At 42.8% G+C, this 21,345-nt stretch overlaps 2 protein-coding genes and 1 non-coding gene across 6 annotated transcripts; all 3 read left to right on the top strand.

The window, feature by feature from the left end:
• The first annotated feature begins 208 nt into the window (after window positions 1-208).
• Window positions 209-8,827, top strand: LOC120034262 (PRKCA-binding protein-like). Of its 4 annotated transcripts, none has more exons than XM_038980768.1 (13): window positions 209-383; window positions 1,174-1,239; window positions 2,861-2,972; window positions 3,203-3,331; window positions 4,325-4,391; window positions 4,993-5,082; window positions 5,617-5,670; window positions 5,765-5,827; window positions 6,029-6,162; window positions 6,351-6,443; window positions 6,571-6,621; window positions 6,748-6,892; window positions 7,456-8,827. In XM_038980768.1, the coding sequence occupies exons 2-13, from the start codon at window positions 1,199-1,201 to the stop codon at window positions 7,716-7,718; spliced, it is 1,242 nt and encodes a 413-aa protein (XP_038836696.1). In that variant the 5' UTR covers window positions 209-383; window positions 1,174-1,198; the 3' UTR covers window positions 7,719-8,827. The 4 variants fall into 4 exon arrangements, with proteins under 4 accessions (XP_038836696.1, XP_038836698.1, XP_038836695.1 ...); XM_038980770.1 differs by having other exon boundaries at window positions 1,174-1,243; XM_038980767.1 differs by having other exon boundaries at window positions 1,170-1,239.
• Window positions 8,828-13,031: 4,204 nt separating this feature from the next.
• Window positions 13,032-13,104, top strand: trnar-ccu. Its single transcript has one exon. It is a non-coding gene; the product is annotated as a tRNA-Arg (tRNA).
• Window positions 13,105-14,901: 1,797 nt separating this feature from the next.
• plbd1 (phospholipase B domain containing 1) lies at window positions 14,902-19,050 on the top strand. The gene is made up of 11 exons (XM_038980595.1): window positions 14,902-15,129; window positions 15,658-15,880; window positions 15,963-16,046; window positions 16,165-16,306; window positions 16,409-16,549; window positions 16,736-16,880; window positions 17,115-17,315; window positions 17,427-17,567; window positions 17,678-17,863; window positions 18,007-18,113; window positions 18,201-19,050. Exons 1-11 carry the CDS (start codon window positions 15,069-15,071, stop codon window positions 18,375-18,377), a joined length of 1,608 nt encoding a protein of 535 aa, XP_038836523.1. The 5' UTR covers window positions 14,902-15,068; the 3' UTR covers window positions 18,378-19,050.
• Window positions 19,051-21,345: the final 2,295 nt, after the last annotated feature.

Below are 21,345 nucleotides of genomic sequence, written 5' to 3'. Positions count from 1 at the left end.
CCTTGCTATCTGGAATCCTTGGGACCTCCCTACCCCATTGAAGTAGAAATGTTAAATGGTTAAGGTAAGGGTTAAGGTTAGGTAAGGATTATGGTTAGGGTAGGGGTTAAGGTAAGGGTGGGAGGTCCCAAGGTCCAGGATAGCGCTGACCATCTCTATGGAGAGAAGGGAAAAATAATCAATGACAGTTTCCGCCAAATTCCCGGAAGTGACGAGCCATGTAAACAGAATCTTCTTTTTGACAGATGAATAACCCGTGAAGTGGTCCGAAGAAATACAAAATAATCTAAAATAAAATGTACATTTAAAGAAACATTCCCCAGGGGCATGAGATAAACGTTTGTGTTAAGATAACAACGCGCGTGTCATCAACTGTGTCGGAGGTAAATAGCTGGCCAGTGGCCACCTTTCTTTTTTATCATGCTCATTTGCAATACACATACTGCTGACAGCTGCCAACATTAGGTAGCCTAGCTAGCAAGTAAACTAACCATTATTTAGGGAGGTAGCTTGCTACTAACGTTGCCAGTTTTTTTGTTGTTGCTTTCATTACAAAAGTACATGTTTGACTTTTGAGACAACATAACCTCCCGAGTGGTGCAGCGGTCCAAGGCACTGCATCGCAGCTAGAGGCGTCACTACAGACCCTGGTTCGATTCCAGGCTGTATCACAACCGGCCGTGATTGGGAGTCCCATAGGGCGGCGTACAATTGGCCCAGCGTTGTCCAGGTTAGGGTTTGGACTGGGTAGGCCGTAATTGTAAATAAGAACTTGTTCTTAACTAACTTGCCTGGTTAAATAAAAGCCTAGCTAGGCTTGAACCAGGACCGACTAGCTGTGCTTGAGGAGACGAGGATCTCGCCATATTCATCGTCTACTAAAGCCCAGGTACTGGTTCAAGCTAGGCTCAGCTATCTACCAGCTGTGTTGGCTTCATCATTAACTGACAGCAGCTAGCGAATTCCCATTTATTTCCAGCAAATAAAGGAAAGCTTTCAAGTTATTTGTTGCCCACATATTCTGTTACAGTTACTGTGTCAGCATTGGCAACATTAACCAGTGATGGAATTTTGTGTGAGGTAACTAGTTAACTTGTTTTTTTATGTCTTTATAGACATAGCTACTGCTAGACTAAGATTAATCAATGCCATTCTTGTTTTCCTCTTAGCCAGATTATACAGGATAAACAGTCCTGGAATGTTCACAGACATGGACTATGAGTTGGAGGAGGACAAACTGTAAGTAAGTCTGATTTGCATCCTTTTCATGTTCTACATGTAAAAAAAGTGAAAACGGGTTTTTAGAAATGTTTGCAAATGTATTTATAAAAAAACAAAACAGAAATACCTTATTTACATAAGTATTCAGACCCTTTGACATGAGACTCGAAATTGAGCTCAGGTACATCTTGCTTCCAGTGATCATCCTTGAGATGTTTCTACAACTTGATTGGAGTCCACCTGTGGTAAATTCAATTGATTGGACATAATTTGGAAAGGCACACACTTGTGTATATATAAGGTCCCACAGTTGACAGTGCATGGCTGAGCAAAGACCAAGCCATGAGGTTGAAGGAATTGTCCGTAGAGCTTCGAGACAGGATTCTGTCAAGACAGAGTTCTGGGGAAGGGTACCAGAACATTTCTGCAGCATTGAAGGTCCCCAAGAACAGTAGCCTCCATCATGCTTATATGGAAGAAGTTTGGAACCACCAAGACTCTTCCTAGAGCTGGCTGCCTGGCCAAACTGACCAAGAACCCGACGGTCACTCTGACAGAGCTCCAGAGTTCCTCTGTGGAGATGGGAGAACCTTCCAGAAGGACAACCATCTCTGCAGCACTTCACCAATCATGCTTTTATGCTAGAGTGGCTTGACTGAAGCCATTCCTCCAGTAAAAGGCACATGACAGTCCTCTTGGAGTTTGCCAAAAGGCACCTAAAGGACTCTGACCATGAGGAACAAGATTCTCTAGTCTGATGAAACCAATATTGAACTCTTTGGCCTGAATGCCAAGCATCACATCTGGGGGGAACCAGGCACCGCTCATCACCAGGCCAATACCATCCCTATGGTGAAGCATGGTGGTGGCAGCATCATGCTTTGGGGATGTTTTTCAGTAGCAGGGACTGGGAGACTAGTCAGGATCAAGGGAAAGATGAACGGAGCAAAGTACAGTGAGATCCTTGATGAAAACCTGCTCTAGAGCGCTCAGGACCTCCGACTCGAGCAAAGGTTCACATTGACAACAATGACCCAAAGCACACAGCCAAGACAACGCAGGAGTGGCTTCGGGACAAGTCTCTGAATGTCCTTGAGTGGCCAAGCCAGAGCCCGGACTTGAACCTGATCAAACATCTCTGGAGAGACCTGAAAATAGCTGTGGTGCAGCACTCCCCATCCAACCTGACAGAGCTTGAGGGGATCTACAGACTAGAATGGGAGAGACTCCCCAAATACAGGTGTGCCAAGCTTGTAGCGTTATACCCAAGAAGACTTGAGGCTGTAATCGCTGCTAAAGGTGCTTCATCAAAGTACTGAGTAAAGGGTCTGAATACTTATGTAAAGGTAATATTTTCAGGGGGGGTTTATTATACATTTGCAAAATTTCTAATAACCTGACTTTGCTTTGCCATTATGGAGGTATTGTGTGCAGATTGATGAAGGGAAAAAACTATTTAATCAATTTTAGAATAAGCCTGTAACGTAACAAAATGTGGAAAAAGTGAAGGGGTCTGACTACTTTCCAATTGTACTGTACATCTCATCTAATTGGCTTTGACAGCGCTTGCTTTCCCAAATCATATTGTAGACACTAGACAGACAATGTATTAAAATAATCTCCAATTATTCTTTAACAGGGGGATCCCTACAGTCCCTGGGACTTTATCCCTAAAGAAGGATGCTCAGAACCTGATAGGGATCAGCATCGGGGGAGGGGCGCAGTACTGTCCCTGTCTTTACATTGTACAGGTATTATGTACCTCTATACTGTACCTCAGTCCATTAGAGTGGTTGTGTTTGGTTCAGTAGCTATGTATCCAGAGTGTTAACTAAATCAGAAACATTAGATTATAGATGCATTGTATAAACCATTTTCTTGAACTTTCTTAAAGCAATTTGTTTTAAGGTTCTGAGCTCTTATGGCTTGGTTTTTGTCAGTGTTGGATATATTCTTTCCCTGTAACTGGGATCTCTTTCAGGTCTTTGACAACACCCCTGCTGCTCTGGAGGGGACTCTGGCGGCTGGCGACGAGATCACAGGAGTGAACGGCAAACCTGTGAAGGGCAAGACAAAGGTGGAGGTGGCAAAGATGATTCAGGCTGTCCAGGTACAATAAGAAGGCTTGGAACGACTTTTCAATCAATTTTGGTTTGATACTACAAAAGGCTACAAACCAGTTAGTGTATTTCCTATAGTTATTTTTTGATAGCCACACAACCCAAACCATGTACCAACACTGACAAGACTAACACTTACCAGTTGATAAAAATAGAAAGTCCAAAGCCACAGTATTTAATTCTGGATTCAGTGTTTTTTAGCAGTAAATTACCAGTCAGTCTGAAAAGGGCTGCGGTCACTATTAGACGTTAAATAATAGGGACACCTCAGATCGCTCAGCGGAGCTAGTGAGAACAGGACGATAGCCAGGAGTTTGGGCCCTCACATCACCAGTGTGGAGTGGCAATGTTGTTTTTAAATCCATTGGGATGACACAGGAAGCTATGCGAGTTCAATGACTACCCCACCATGGTCTGTGCTCAGGATTTGAGAGATGGGGAGAGATGCTCCACTGTCTGTATAAAGGATTAGTATGTGCCATTGTTGCCCTTAGGCTTTGCTGACTCTTTCATTTTTTTGCATGCTATGCCCACTGAGTTGAAATTGTCACAGTGGTATTTATTGATATTACTTGCACACTTTGTGCAGTTTTATCAGAGGATCTGTAATTCTTATGTTTCTACACTTGCAGAAGCACCTTTGTTTGGCTTAAATACTGCTATATTGTCCTTCATGATTTTCAGTTGAAATTAGTTAGACACACTTTGTACACATGGATTGTTTGGCAATACCTGGTTCACTATGACCTGCCTGTAACGCTAGTCCTCAGACTAACCAGGGGACAAAGCCAATGTCAGGTTAGGTAGATCTATCAATACTGTATTGCCTGGGGGAACCCCATAGGCTATATATTTTAGTTTGAGTAATATGACCCCTGGGGGAAGTGTCGATGTGGATTTGCGTCATGGTTTTTATTATACTGAGGTGGTGTTTGAGTTACTGTCTTCCTGATCTCTTCCATGCATTCCTCTTGTCTTTGCAGGGAGAAGCAACGATCCACTACAACAAGCTGCAGGCTGACCCCAAACAGGGGAAGTCACTAGACATAGGTAACAGTCGCAGAATACATCTCTAAAATATACAGGTAATTGACAAAATAAAGGAAACACCAACATAGTGTCTTAATAGGACGTTGGGCCGTCTCGAACCGCTAGAACAGATTCAATGCTCCTTGGCATAGATTCTACAAGTGTCTGGATCTCTATTGGAGGGATGCGACACCATTCTTCCACAAGAAAATCTGTGTTTTGTTGATGGTGGTGGAAAACGCTGTCTCAGGCGCCACTCCAGAATCTCCCATAAGTATCTCCCAGTCTCCCATGGGGTTGAGATCGGGTGACTGGCACGGCCGTAGCATATCATGAAAGATCAGCAAATTGAGCAGTCTTCGTCACTGAAGCTCTTGTCAAACTTGCCCCAACAATCATCCCTCTTGCAAAGTCACTATGATATCTTCTTCTAGCCATGGTAGCCAAAATACTGGGCAACTTCAATATACAGTACATTGTATCCCTCATTTACTTAAGTGTTTCCTTTATGTTGGCAGTTTCCTATATATGGGTAGAGTACCATTCTTACTCACCAGACAGACAGATGCTACCATCATAGTATGTTTTTACATTGTGGTGTGTGTTATCTGGTGTGTTTTAGTGCTGAAGAAGGTGAAGCACCGCCTGGTGGAGAACATGAGCTCTGGTACAGCCGACGCTCTGGGGCTCAGCAGAGCCATACTCTGCAATGGTGAGACTGGGACAAAACACGCTGTCCATCCGTCTGGCCATGTTATAGATTTCTATTATTTCTGACTCTACTTTCTTCATTGCATACACCTTAAGCCAATTACAGTCAATTGAAGCCAATTTAGTTGGCATCATCCCTAAGATACTGACCCTGTCTGAATAACCATACTAGCGCGTACTACATACTTAAACTGCATACTCATTTCGGTATTTGATCTCGTAGAATTCACTTGTGTTTTCTGACTCACGTGTTTGACAAAAGCTGATAATCAGATAAATTGACGCGCAGTACCAAAATGAACAAATAACAGGAGTCAACGCAATCACGCATTAGCTGTCTCATTCGGAGTACTATTTAAAAAATGTCACTTAGTATCTGAAAAAAAAGTTATATCTAGTATGCTAGTATGGGTATTCGGAAACGGCCACTGCATAAGCTCTGTGCCATCTCATGATGACTGATATCATCTGGACCGGAGAGGGGCACTATGCTACTACTGTAAGGGTCCTCATACTAGGCCCTTTTCTTTTTCAGATGGGCTGGTGAAGAGACTGGAGGAGTTGGAGAAAACAGCAGAGCTGTACAAAGGTCTTTTTTAAATGATTGTAATGTTATTATGTGTGACATTCTTCATACGTTCTCCCCTCTTCATGCACCACTGTCCTTGTTTGTCTCTTTACAGGCCTGATGGAGCACACGAAAAGACTGCTCAGAGCCTTCTTTGAACTCTCTCAGACACACAGAGGTGAGTTACCACGCCTTGAAACTACACAAACATTATATTAAACTACAGTTCTAGACACAATATAACCATGTACTATGATCATACTCAAGCTCCCTCACACTGAAAGTGAACAGGTTTGTATTTACAGTAATGTGTTGCATGCCATGAGACTGGATGATGTTTGATTGTTCCACTCTCTCCCTCTGCCTGGACGACCCTCAGCGTTTGGGGATGTGTTCTCTGTGATCGGGGTACGGGAGCCTCAGGCTGCAGCCAGTGAGGCCTTTGTGAAGTTTGCTGAGGCCCATCGCAACATGGAGAAGTACGGTATCCAGCTGCTAAAGACCATCAAGCCAGTGAGTAGTAGAAGACATTAACAGTCAAATCAATACACAAACCATTAACAGGATTCATATGCCAACACCCCAACAAGCTTGCATTCACTCCTGCATATACCTAGATTAGATAACTTACATCCCCACACATCCATATATATATTGGGAATCAATTAATCATGTTCCTCTCTCTGTCTCCTGTTTTGTAGATGCTCCATGACCTGAACACCTACCTTCATAAGGCAATACCAGACACCAAGCTCACCATCCGCAAATACCTGGACGTCAAATTTGAGTACTTGGTAAGAGCAGACCCCTTATTCAAAATGTCAACATTGATCAACTAAAAACAGGGTCTAAACTGAACCGAAGCGTTTATTTCTAATGTGTTAGTCATTGGTGTAAAAGTTAATCCTTTTTGTGTTCCAGTCTTACTGTCTGAAAGTGAAGGAGATGGACGATGAAGAGTACAGCTGCATTGTGAGTACCTTACCTTACTTCCTATGCCTGTAGTCCATACAGAAACACTGATATCATTGAGTAACAAAGTGGATCTATGTAGCGTGTTTAATTTAGTTTTTCTTATATACCTGTGTGTTTCCTTAGGCGATGGGAGAGCCTATGTATCGCGTCGGCACCGGGAACTACGAGTACCGGCTTGTGCTGCGGTGTCGACAGGAGGCCCGTGCTCGGTTCGCCAAGATGAGAAAGGATGTGCTGGAGAAGATTGAGCTACTGGACCAGAAACATGGTTTGTTCTCTCTCTGTGTCTGTCTACCTAGGAGAATCATCCTCTCCATTAACGCTCTGTCCAGCTACCTGTAATAAGTGGAGTATCTCTCCAAACAGTCTCTCTCTGTTTGCCCATTACTAATGGATATAAAAGCCTTCCCACTGGGAAAAAACTGGATATGTCAATGTTGTATCCACGTGGAAAACTGATTGGATTTGCAAAATCATCAACGCAAGGGAATTTTGTATTCTTTTTCACCCAACTTTTTATAATAATTATTTTAGATTTTATGTTGAATTCAAGTTAGTTGAAACCTCAATCAAATGTAAATCAAAACTAGACGTTGAACTGACATCTGTGCCCAGCGGGTAAATTTTATCCAATGTATGATCAGACCCTCTCTCCCTGCTTCATGATATACTAATGTATCAGGCTGAGCATTTCTCGGCACAGATGGCCTACTAATTGTAAACAACTCTTTCTTTGACCTCTGCACTGCTAGGAAACACCAGATCTGTCTAAAGTGTGGTATTAAGGTAGGGTGCGTGTTTACATCCTTCTCCCTTCCTGCTTCCCTTCAGTCCAGGACATTGTGTTCCAGCTGCAGCGTTTTGTGTCAGGCATGTCGCGCTACTACGACGAGTGCTACGCCGTGCTGAAGGAGGCTGACGTCTTCCCCATCGAGGTGGACCTCTCCCGCACAATGATCAACTACGGCAGCCAGTCACGCTCCTTCACCGAAGAAGAGGAAGAGGAGGAGGAGGGAGGAGGAAGTGAAGAACAGGATGGGGGTGCTGGCAAGCAGGCTGAGAACGGTGCTGAAAAACTGATTGATGATTATTGAGAGTTTATATGATTGTTTTCTGTAGCAAAATTCCACCTATGTCTATCAACTGCCACTCACTTTGCATTTATTTAGCAATGATTAGTTAAATATGTGGAAATGGTCAGCAAAGTCTTCACACTGGAAAATACTACTGTGAATTGCTGCTATTCAACTGTACTGGAACTAACTATTGCAACCTACTGTAACCAATACCATTTCCACAACATTTCCACAATTTCCACAACAGCCATCACTGTAACCAACTTTGTGGGGCTTGAATCGATTTCTCAACGGCTGGCCACAGACCAAAATAGGACTCATTTTCCATTGACACAAGCCCTGATGTTACAAGTTTAACAGTTCCACTCAATATTTTGAATTCTATCTGCACTAAACCACATGACATTTGAATGGGGTAGCTGAACATAGTAGTGAGGTACAAATCACTTGTAAAGGATGAGTGTGTAATGGCAAGGTTTGGCCCAAACAGCATTTTAAACTGTATGAAGGAACCTCGGTCAAATTAAATTTTATAATTCCACAGTGTGTTTTTTTGTTACTTGTCTTTTTCTTTCAATGTTAAGGATTTCTCTGTCTCGCTGCTGCACCCGATGCTAGATTCTCAGCCCCACTACAGTTTAATAATCATAAAACAAGTGCAGTAGAGGGCTGTGTTCTTTCAAATTGGAATGTATTTAATCAAAGGGACCTTTGTCTTATGTTTTGATTTGTCAACTACTGAAACTGTATTGATTTTGTGCTGAAGCTTTAATCTGGTTACATTGCTACTCTCGCTCAGTTCCACAAACAAAGTGAACCTTGAACATTATACCAATTTGATGTGTAAATTGTGTTTTTATTTTGCTCTATGCTTCATGTATTATTCAAATACAGTATGTATCCATTGTGAAAACCATGGGCTCAAAAGGGATTTACAATATAAGTAACATTGCTGGAGCTTCCAGAATGTCTTATTTTATTTAGATATTGAATATTTTTATTTCCTATGTGTGTTTTAATCTTGTGTTGAGCTCTTCTGTGTTTGTCTTTATGTTACATGTTGTGTAGGTAAAAGAAGGATTCATTAATTATTCAGATTTAATTAAAGTTGTTTCTGCAAAAAAAGATTTGGTAACCATTCTGTGTGTTATTAAGATGGATTGTTTGGATCACATGTTTACATGTGACATTCTTCGCACGCTTTGAGGATAACACAGTGCCACCGACGCAGCCTGCTACCAAGGACTGTGGGCTCTCCTTCTCCGTGGCCGACGTGAGTAAAACACTTACAGTGGCTTGTGAAAGTATTCACCTCCTTGGCATTTTTCCTATTTTGTTGCCTTACAACCTGGAATTAAATTAGATTGTATCATTTGACTTACGCAACATGCCTACCACTTTGAAGATGCAAAATATTTTATACTGTGAAACAAACAAGACAAAGAATCAGAAAAACTATTCACCCCCCAAAGTCAATACTTTGTAGAGCCACCTTTTGCAGCAATTACAGCTGCAAGTTTCTTGGGGTATGTCTCTATAAGCTTGGCACATCTAGCCACTGGGATTTTTGCCCATTCTTCAAGAAAAAACTGCTCCAGCTCCTTCAAGTTGGATGGATTCTGCTGGTATACAGCAATCTTTAAGTCATACTACAGATTCTCAATTGGATTGAGGTCTGGGCTTTGACTAGGCCATTCAAGCCATTTAAATGTTTCCCCATAAACCACTCAAATGTTGCTTTAGCAGTATGCTTAGGGTCATTGTCCTGCTGAAAGGTGAACCTCCGTCCCAGTCTCAAATCTCTGGAAGACTGAAACAGGTTTCCCACAAGAATTTCCCTGTATTTAGCACCATCCATCATTCCTTCAATTCTGACCAGTTACCCAGTCCCTGCCGATGGAAAAACATCCCCACAGTATGATGCTGCCACCACCATGCTTCACTGTGGGGATGTTGTTCTCGGGGTGATGAGAGGTGTTGGGTTTGCGCCAGACATAGTAGTGTTTTCCTTGATGGCCAAAAAGCTAAATTGTAGTCTAATCTGACCAGAGTACCTCCTTCCATATGTTTGGAGAGTCTCCCACATGCCTTTTGGCAAACACCAAACATGGTTGCATATTTTTTTATTTAAGCAATGGCTTTTTTCTGGCCACTTCCATAAAGCCCAGCTCTGTGGAGTGTACGGCTTAAAGTGGTCCTATGGACAGACACTCCAATCTCCGCTGTGGAGCTTTGCAGCTCCTTCAGGGTTATCTTTGGTCTCTTTGTTGCCTCTGATTAATGCCCTCCTTGCCTGGTCCATGAGTTTTGGTGAGCGGCCCTCTCTTGGCAAGTTTGTTGTGGTGCCATATTCTTTAAAAAATTTAATAATGGATTTAATGGTGCTCCGCGGAATGTTCAACCCTGATCTGTACTTCTCCACAATATTGTCCCTGACCTGTTTGGAGAGCTCCTTGGTCTTCATGGTGCCGCTTGCTTGGTGGTGTCCCTTGTTTAGTGGTGTTGCAGACTCTAGAGCCTTTCAGAACAGGTGTATATATACTGAGATCATGTGACAGATCATGTGACACTTAGATTGCACACAGGTGTACTTTATTTAACTAATTCTGTGACTTCTGAAGGTAATTGGTTGCACCAGATCTTATTTAGGGGCTTCATAGCAAAGGGGGTGAATACATATGCACGCACCAATTTTCTGTTTTTTATTTTTTTTTAATTTTTTTAAACAAGTAATTTTTTTCATTTCACCTCACCAATTTGGCTATTTTGTGTATGTCGATTACATGAAATCCAAATAAAAATCTATTTCAATTACAGGTTGTAATGCAAAAAAATAGGGAAAACGCCAAGGGGGATGAATACTTTTGCAAGGCACTGTAAACGTGTTAACCCTCGCAAGGCTGCTGGCCCAGACGGCATCCCTAACCGCATCCTCAGAGCATGTGCAGACCAGCTGGCTGGTGTGTTTAAGGGCATATTCAATCTCCCTATCCCAGTCTGCTGTCCCCACATGCTTCAAGATGGCCACCATTGTACCTGTACCCAAGAAGGCAAAGGTAACTGAACTAAATGACTATTGCCCCGTAGCATTCACCTCTGTCATCATGAACTGCTTTGAGACTAGTCAATGATCATATCACCTCTACCTTACCTGCTACCCTAGACCCACTTCAATTTGGTTACCACCCCAATAGATCCACAGTTGATGCAATCACCATCACTCTGCCCTATCCCATCTGGACAAGGGGAATACCTATGTAAGAATGATGTTTATTAACTACAGCTCAGCATTCAACACCATAGTACCCTCCAAGCTCATCATTAAGCTCGAGGCCCTGGGTCTGGACTTCCTGACGGGCCGCCCCCAGGTGGTGAAGGTAGGAAACATCACCTCCACTCCGCTGATCCTCAACACTGGGGCCCCAAAGGGTGTGTGCTCAGCCCCTCAGCCCCTGTCAACTCCCTGTTCACCCATGACTGCATGGCCAAGCACCCCTCGAACTCAATCACTGTGTTATTGACTTGTTTATTGTTTATGTAACGGATGTGAAATGGCTAGCTAGTTAGCGGTGGTGCGCGCTAATAGCGTTTCAATCGGTTACGTCACTCGCTTTGAGACCTTGAAGTAGTGGTTCCCCTTGCTCTGCAAGGGCCGCGGCAGAGCAAGGGGAGCCACTACTTCAAGGCCTCAAAGCGAGTGACGTAACCGATTGAAACGCTATTAGCGCGCACCACTGCTAACTAGCTAGCCATTTCACATCCGTTACACTATGTAACAGTTTAACTTTACGTCCGTCCCCTCGCCCATACCCAGGCGCGGACCAGGGACCCTCTGCAAACATCAACAACTGACACCCACGAAGCATCGTTACCCATCGCTCCACAAAGGCCGCGGCCCTTGCAGAGCAAGGGGAACCACTACTTCAAGGTCTCAAAGCGAGTGACGTAACCGATTGAAACGCTATTAGCGCGCACCACCGCTAACTAGCTAGCCATTTCACATCCTTTACACTCAACCCCCTTTCGACCTCCTCCTTTTCCGCAGCAACCAGTGATCCGGGTCAACAGCATCAATGTAACAGTTTAACTTTATGGCGTCCCCTCGCCCGAACCAGGGACCCTCTGCACACATCAACAACAGTCACCCACGAAGCATCGTTACCCATCGCTCCACAAAAGCCGCGGCTCTTGGGGAACCACTACTTCAAGTCTCAGAGCACGTGACGTCACCGACTGAAAGGCTGCTGGCGCGCACCACCGCTACCTAGCTAGCCATTTCACATCGGTTACATTTACTCCATGTGTAACTCTGTGTTGTTGTCTGTTCACACTGCTATGCTTTATCTTGGCCAGGTCGCAGTTGTAAATGAGAACTTGTTCTCAACTAGCCTACCTGGTTAAATAAAGGTTAAATAAAAAAATATATAGAAAAAATCAAGTTTGCAGACAACACAACAGTAGTAGGCTTGATTACCAATGATGACGAGACAGCCTACAGGGAGGAGGTGAGGGCTCTGGGAGTGTGGTGCCTGGAAAACAACCTCTCACTCAACGTCAACAAAACAAAGGAGATGATCGTGGACTTCAGGAAACAGCAGAGGGTGCACCCCCTGTCTACATCGACGGGACATCCTGTTGGGCTGTATCACCGCCTGGTACAGCAACTGCACCGCCCGCAACCGCAAGGCTCTCCAGAGGGTGGTGCGGTCTGCCCAACGCATTACCGAGGGTAATCTACCCGCCCTCCAGGACACCTACAGCACCCGATGTCACAGGAAGGCCAAAAAGAGCATCAAGGACATCAACTACCCGAGCCACTGCCTGTTCACCCCACTATCATCCAGAAGGCGAGGTCAGTACAGGTGCATCAAAGCTGGGACCGAGAGACTGAAAAACAGCTCCTATATCAAGGCCAGCCGACTGTTACATCACTAGCACACTAGAGGCTATTCTACAGTATCTTAGTCACTTAATAATGTCTGGCATTACTCATCTCATATGTATATACTGTTTTCTATCCTTCTACGGTATCTTAGTCACTTAATAATGTTTACATATCTTGCATTACTCATCTTATATGTATGTACTATATTCTATACTGTTCTACTGTATCTTAGTCCATTTTGCTCTGACATCGCTCGGCCATATATGTATATAGTCTTAATTCATTCCTACTTAGATTTGTGTGTATTGGGTATATGTTATGTAATTTGTTAAATATATATATTTGTTGTTTAGAGCTAGAAGCACAAACATTTCGCTACACCTGCAATAGCATCTGCTTATCACGTACATTTAAAATAACACCTCCCCGCCTATTGGTTCGCATGCGCCCCAGTGGCCTAATGGATAAGGCACTGGCCTCCTAAGCCAGGGATTGTGGGTTCGAGTCCCATCTGGGGTGGACTGTTTTTTGCGTCAAATTTCCTTTTCATTCATTGGAGTTCTTTTTTTTTTTTTTCACCTTTATTTAACCAGGTAGGCCAGTTGAGAACAACTGCGACCTGGCCAAGATAAAGCATAACAGTGCGACAAAAACAACAACACAGAGTTACACATAAACAAACGTACAGTCAATAACACAATAATAAAGTTATGATTCGATCATTAATCGTATTCTGGATGATGTATTTGGTAACGTATGTACATATATTGTAATGACTTCGTGGAGTATACTTGTTTGACTTTGTAGGCTGATACAATGGGATCTTGCATCTGGTGAGAAATCCAAGACGGAGGGTAACCAATCGAGATAAATTCACATGTGTGTCATGAACAACATTCCCGAGAGCAGCAATAGTGGAATCGGCAGGTTCGTCTTTGAAATAAAAGTCCGTCATTGTAACGGATGCAAACGGATAAAAATACTGAAAACATGCCACAATTGGGCTAGATAATGCTACACACAGTTGGAATGTTGTTATATAAATTCAACAAAACAATTATTTGTTAATTTGAAGAAGAAAAAAAATTAATTGGGATATATTTGAAATTAGAATTGGATTGAAGGCATAAATACAGTTTATGCACTGTACAGCCTAACCTATGGATTGTGCACCCAGACATGGGGTATCAGCCTACTCAGTGAAACTCACAGAACGCAACTGTGAAGAGTTTACACACCAAAAATATACACAGTAGGCTGAATAGCGTGGTGAATTCCCACAGTCAAAGTCCTGCAATAAGAGCTAAGACGCTAATATTTGTGTAAACTCAACAAACAAAATAAAATATATATATTTGTTGTTTTTATTTAACCTTTATTTAACTATAGTTTTGTTCTGTGAGTGTCACTGAGTAGGCCGATACCCCATTTCATGGGTGCACAATCCATAGGTTAGGCTGTACAGCAGTGGTGGAAAAAGTACCCAATTGTGATACTTGAGTAAAAGTATAGATACCTTAATAGAAAGTTACTCAAGTAAAAGTGAACGTCACCCAGTAAAATTCTACTTGAGTAAAAGTCTAAAAGTATTTGGTTCTAAATATACTTAAGTATCAAAAGTTGTATCAAAAATAAAAGTAGAAATAATTTGAAATTCCTCATATTATGCAAAGCAGACAGCACCATTTTCTTGTTTAAAAAATGTACGGATAGCCAGGGGCACACTCCAACACTCAGACATAATTTATAAATGATGCATTTGTGTTTAGTGAGTCCGCCAGAACAGAGAAAGTAGAGATGACCATGTGTTGTCTTCATAAGTGCGTGAATTGGACCATTTTCCTGTCCCGCTAAGCATTCAAAATGTAACTAGTACTTTTGGGTGTCAGGGGAAATGTATCGAGTAAAGAATACATAATTTTCTTTAGGAATGTAGTAAAGTAAAAGTTGTAAAAAATATGAATAGTGAAGTAAAGTACAGATATCCCAAAAACTACTTAAAGTAGTACTTTAAAGTATTTTTACTTAAGTACTTTACACCACTGCTGTACAGTGCATATAAGTATGCCCCCAATGCAATTCTGAATTCAAATACATATGCAGTGAAATTTCAACTAACTTTTTTGTCAAATTAACGAATAATTGTCTTTTGTTGAATTTATATAACAACATTCCAAACTTGTTTAGCACTATCTAATCCAATTGTGGTATGATTCCACTATTTTGATCCGTTTGCATCAGTTTCAATAGGGAACTTTTATTTTGAAGGCAAATAACTGATTCCACTATTGTTGCTCATGCTAATGTTGTTCAAAACACGTTTGTGATAAATTCCCCACCGGCTCCACCAATAAGGAAACTATAAACTTGAACCAGACTTTCAGTTCCCTACTGTTTTTATTTTTGTGAATAGTGTGATTTATTCAGGTAACATTCATATCTGTAAATCACGCATTTAAGATCTGTATTTACTTCGAACAGAAATGAAGAGGCTGTGTCTTTTGTTTTTTTTCTATGTTGCTGCGACCTTCGCCAGTGCTGATGGTAGGTGATACATTGTAGCCGAAGTTATTTTGTGAACTGTATTTGGATACACAGCGAATGCGCTAATCAAGGCACAGTCAATTAATGCGATGGGTCACAATTTGTTTACCGACATAGAAGAAAGAGATTACATGTGGGCTAGACGAAATAGGCTGACATCTCAGATAGTGAAACTAACAGTGAAACGTGCAGGTTTGTACTGTGGTCGAGACAATTTGTTCCATTTAAATGCAGAAATGAATCTATTTAAATCAACGATAAACCCAGGAAATTCCAAAGCTCACATCCTGTTTTTGTTCTGATTAATTTCATATTTTTTTGTAACTTTTTGGCTATACTGCACAAATGGAGCTAGAAACATATTTTGTTGTAACTTTTTGGAGCTAGAAACATATTTTGCTGCACTTGCGATAACATCTGTAAATCTGTGTACACGACCAATACATTTTTATTTGATCATGTCAATAGAAAAAAATACTCTGTAATGTTTCTGTTGAAAGTTGACATGTGTAATTGCCTGCTTTACAGAGATGAAAGCAGCCACAGTGTACTGGGATGCTACACATAAGACTGTACAACTGAGAGAAGGAGTGATAGAAAAAGAGGGGGATGCATATGGATACCTCAATGACAGCCTCTCTCAAACGGGCTGGAGTGTACTGGAGATCCGTGCAGGGTATGGGGAGACCCTTGAGCATGATGAGGTCACCTACTTCCTTGCGGGATACCTAGAGGGCTTCCTCACTGCACCGTAAGTGCCTTGGGCATTGTTGCATGTCAATTCAATTTCTGATCGACATTGTCATGTTTAATCTTATTTTGTTTTTCATCAGGCAAATGATTAGTCACTACGCCAACATGTATCCCCAGCTGATCAAGGACCCCAAAGTTTTAGGTCCAGTGGAGCGCTTCATGGTGTGAGTTTTTTTTTTATCCTCAGGGATGAAATCCAATAACCATAGTGAAAAGCCAGGTCAGATCCACATCCTGTCCTTTGAGGATTTTGAGATGTGCTCTGCTCTGTGGCTCTATCAGGAAGCAGGACTCGTGGACCAGGGAGCAGGTGAAACTGAACAGGAGCACTGATCCTCTGTGGCACCACACCGGCTTCATAGTTGCCCAGATGGACGGACTTCAGGCGGGGGTCGCACACTGGGCCAAGAAACAAGGGAAAGAGGTGCGCTGATATCTAGAAATGGATTAATAGATTAATGGATCTTCATTCAGTGGCACAATGAGATCTCTAACCTCTTTCTGATTGGTGTCTCCCCCACTTTAGCCTCTGTCCCTGTTTGCTGTCCAGTTCCTGAATGCGGTGGGAGATCTGCTGGACCTGATTCCAGCCCTGGTCCCTGGCACTGAGCCTCCTCTCGGACATTTCAAATTACCCGGAATGGGCCACTGCTCTGCCCTCATTAAGGTTAGAGGTTATTCTGCTCTTGCTGTTGAGAGATTTATTCTGGACAGATCATTAGTGATATCAAATAGTGTGGATCTGTTCTTGACTTACATCAGTCTTGTGTAGAACTCAATATGGTTTTCCCTCTATTTAGTACAATCAATGTTTCTATAGCACTCAAAACCAGTCTCTCTCTCCCCCTTCTAGATGCTCCCTGGGTTTGAGAACCTGCTGTTTTCCCACTCTAGCTGGTATACATACGCTGCCACCATGCGCATCTACAAGCACTGGGACTTCCACCTCAGTGAGCCCCACACTGCCACGGGCAAGCTGTCCTTCAGCAGCTACCCAGGTAGGTACAGCAGCTACCCAGGTAGGTACAGCACCGTATAATGGCCGCTGTGACAGTATAAACACTACCCGTGGCTGAAGAGATACTTCAATATTTTGGAAGCGCTAGATGTAGCCCCTCTACATTTTCATATAAATGTGTATATTTTTGATTTATGAAAACTGTCAATGTTATTAACATGCTTCAGAATTCATCAGTACATAAACAGATACTGTGAGACCACCCTCTACACAGGCTTCCTGGTGTCTCTGGATGACTTCTACCTCCTGGGCAGTGGCCTGATGATGACCCAGACCACCAACAACATCTTCAACACGTCCCTCTTCTCCCAGGTCACGCCCCACAGCCTGCTGGCCTGGCAGAGGGTGCGTCTGGCCCACACCCTGTCACACACTGGGGAGCAGTGGGCCAATACCTTCTCCAGATACAACTCTGGTGAGGGAGGTGGATGACACATGAAATCTTGTCCTGGTTTATCCCTCTGATAAGGGTCTACAGTACAGAATGCATTTTTTTCACACTTCTTCACTCTCCCTCCCTCTCTAGGCACCTATAACAACCAGTACATGATAGTGGACATGAGAAAAGTGACCCTGGGCCACAGTATAGAGGATGGGGCTCTGACAGTGGTGGAGCAGATTCCTGGCCTGGTAGAGTTCTCTGACCAAACTCGGGCCCTGCGCAGGGGTGAGGAACACGGATATAGTACTGCCAATAGATGCACATCTTAAGCATAAACTTAGCAGAGATAAAATCCTTGGAGGAGATAGTAATTGAGCAAGATCTTCCTTTCCCAGGTTACTGGCCCTCGTATAACGTGCCTTTCCACCCAAAGATCTACACCCTGAGTGGCTATGGGAAGATGTGGGAGGAGTACGGGGAGGACTTCTCCTATGACCTCTGCCCCCGGGCCAAGATATTTCGTCGGGACCAGGCTGAGGTTAAGGACCTGGACTCCCTCAAACACATCATGAGATACAACGGTGCGCCTACGTTCCTTGCCTTTACCTTGGCCATTTCTTTTTACTCTGGTTAGCTTTTAGTTAGTTCCTTTAGTTAATTTCCTCCCGACATTCTCTCAGCTCTCGCTTTGAGTAGCTGTTAACCGTGTTCCTTTCTCTTTCAGACTACAAAAATGACCCCTACTCCAAGGGTGACCCATGCAAGTCCATCTGTTGCCGTAATGACCTGAGAGAGAAAGACCCCAGCCCAGGAGGATGCTATGACACCAAGGCAGAACTTTTACTAGCATTCATTCAGTTCGATCTCTAAATCTTTTAAGATCATGTAATAAACATCTCTCTCTGTCTCTCTCTGTAGGTGACTGATTTCCACATGGCGCAAGAGTTCAGAGCGGAGGCGGTGAACGGTCCCACGACGCAGGGTGACCTCCCTCCCTTCTCCTGGGAGAACTTCAATAGTACGGCTCACCAGGGTCTGCCAGACCACTACGACTTCCCCTTCATCAGCATGCAGCCTGCACTCTTCATGCCCTGAGAGAGGTGCCATAGGGGAGGAGGGAAAAGGTTGGAAGAGTTGCCTATGGGGTTAGGGTAATGGAGGAGGGAGGTTAATGCAGATAGACTTTAATACTATCATCTTTATTTACAGTCCAATATAGTAAATCAGCCTCGGGGAGAAATGCTGCAATAATGATCAAGCTTCAAGGAATTCTTATTTTATCTGTGTTTTGTCTATAGCCTACCTACTTTTTTTCTTCATGCACTCAGTTGACCTATGTCTTGGACATTGACTAAGAGTTGCTGCTGTACTGCCGTCATTTAGACATATTTTGAAAGATGCTGAATCAATGTAGAAAATTATTGAAGCCTGGTTTGTTCGGTGCCAAATACTATTTCTTTTAAATTCAGGTCAATGACCTAAACCTAGATTAAAATTCAGTACCCTTTGTATTATAATCAAATCCTGACCCTGAAACTAATTACAATCATGTTGTCATATGTTGAATTCACTATATGATAATATCAATGCAATTCTCAGGGCTCTTAATTTCATGTTTGTTGCATGGCCTGCTGCTACGGTGGGAGTTTCTATTTTTATACATGGAAGAATATTTTTGAACTTTGTACTTGTTTGATGTCTTGGAAAGCTGCACTTCAGAAATGTATTTTTTATGATCATTGTTAATAAATTTGAACAGTGCCCATAACTTTCATATGTTTATTCACTTTTATGTGCACCTTCAGCTGAACACATCTTAACCAGTCAAATGTGACTTTTTCTGGTTTAAGTTTGATCTCTCTCTCTCTCTCTCTCTCTCGGGACACATTGGTGATTCATCCTTTCCTACAAAAGGAAGAACTGAAACGTCTGTTGAGAGACTCCTCCCCTCCGTTGGCCTTTCTTTCCCCTCGTCTCTTTCTCTTTGTCTGGTCCAAATGGTTTCACTGTATGTTATTCTCTGGCTCACACACACACACACACACACACACACACACACACAGCTCCATGAAAACAGAGTGAGGCAGCAGGTTTCTCTAGTGTGGGTATTAATTACATGACCAGACATCGACATGGCAAAGAAGACCTGTAATCCGGGCACAACGTGGGACAAACTGCTCATCACCTGTATCCCCTTGACAAGGCCTCCGCCAAAGCCAGCCACAGGTGAGTTTCCCTGCTCTGGTTTGTCTAAGGGCTCTATTCAATCCATATCGGGGAAATTCAACATTACAGCGTGACTAGAATTTAAAGACAATGTTCCCACGTTAGCAGAGACTGCATTCACTGTAAACACTGCAGATGTCGGCGCAATAGGAAATTACCTTTACATGTCTACAGCGATACAGATTGAATAGAGCCCTCATCTTGGTTGTCCTCACTTATTGTCTGCAAGTTCTTATTTTAAAGGAAAATATTTATTTCACTGGCTTCTCTATAGTATGGCATTGATATGGAGCTATATATCCTCCCCATTGGCTTAGCGATGGATACAGCATAGTCATTGATACAGTATTATGGGGACTTTGTCATCCTTTTCCACCAGAATCCCCACCTGTAAAATGGAGTAGCGATGTTCCTCCCCAGTACAACCCAGCAGTGAGTCCGGCTGTGTGGATATCAGTGGTAGTCGTAGTGAACGGCTCCATCCTGGCAATGTTTCTATGGTTCATCATATACAAAATGCAGGCAAGGCGCAATCACACTGCAGGTAAGGAATGCCATTGAGGTTAATGGACAATGTGTATTTTTATCTGTTTCACAGCAAGTGTCTTGTTCAGTGCTTTCATTTGAGTGAAGTGGGGTTGAAGACAAATTAAGCATGAAGCTCCTCTAGTTTCTGTTCCCCTCTGATAGGCTCTCTGGGGACTGCCCTACTGTCTATTTTACTCTTAACACTCATCCGTTGGTTTTTGAGGACCAAAAAAGTATTCTTCACACCCAATGACCTCACACACTCATACTTACACACACACACACACACACACACACACACACACACACACACACACACACACACACACACAAATAAACACCCAAATGGCAACAGTTACTACTACATGTGAGTACACCACTGAATGGTAATGAGATTACTAGGTTAGCTCCATTACATACAGGGATACATGCCCTGAATACCAGCCCTCATTTACATCCCTCCTGCTCACAGTTCGCTCTGTGTTGAGCTGGATAGAAGACATAGAACAACCATTTAACTTAACAATGTTTGGAATTGAGTGACGGGTAGAGGGACGGCATTGTTGTATATATTTCTTCATTTTGCTTTTCCGAGAGAACATTCTTCTTAAAACTTCTTGTGAATAGGGGGCGCTGTTTTCACTTTGGGAAAAAATCGTTCCCAAATTAAACGGCCTCGTACTCTGTTCTAGATCATACAATATGCATATTATTATTACTATTGGATAGAAAACACTCTGCAGTTTCTAAAACTGTTTGAATTATATCTGTGAGTAAAACAGAAAACTTCAGCAAACTTCCAGACAGGAAGTGAAAATTCTGAAAATGGGGCTCTGTGTCAGGGCCTGCCTATTCAACTGGCTTATATTTATGGATCTGTATGCACTTCATACACCTTCCACTAGATGTCAACAGGCAGTAGAAGGTTGAATGGGGTGTCTAGCTTGATGTGAGGCCGAATGAGAGCTTTTGGAGTGACAGGTCCGCTCTTTGGTCAGTTTTCAACTGCGCGCCGGGGAACCTCACATTGTCTTCTGAAAAGCGTTCGGTATACACGACGAATTGCTCCGGCTCTGATTTTATTGGATACATATGAGAAAAACATCATAAAGTAGGATTTTTCAACCGAGTTTGACCAGTTTATTCAACGTTTATTGGGACTTTTGGAATTTTTCGTTCCAGGCGCCAAGAGTTGATGGGCATGTTCGCACCACAATGCTAGCCAAAGTTGCTAATTCGACAGAAGAAATGGACATTCTAAAACCAAACAATGATTTATTCTGGAACTAGGACTCCTTGCACAACATTC

Source organism: Salvelinus namaycush, chromosome 41 (assembly GCF_016432855.1).
Source record: "Salvelinus namaycush isolate Seneca chromosome 41, SaNama_1.0, whole genome shotgun sequence".
In the NCBI taxonomy this organism is placed as follows: domain Eukaryota; kingdom Metazoa; phylum Chordata; class Actinopteri; order Salmoniformes; family Salmonidae; genus Salvelinus; species Salvelinus namaycush.
Note: the sequence above shows the minus strand (reverse complement) of the source record. Positions and strands in the feature narration are given on the sequence as shown.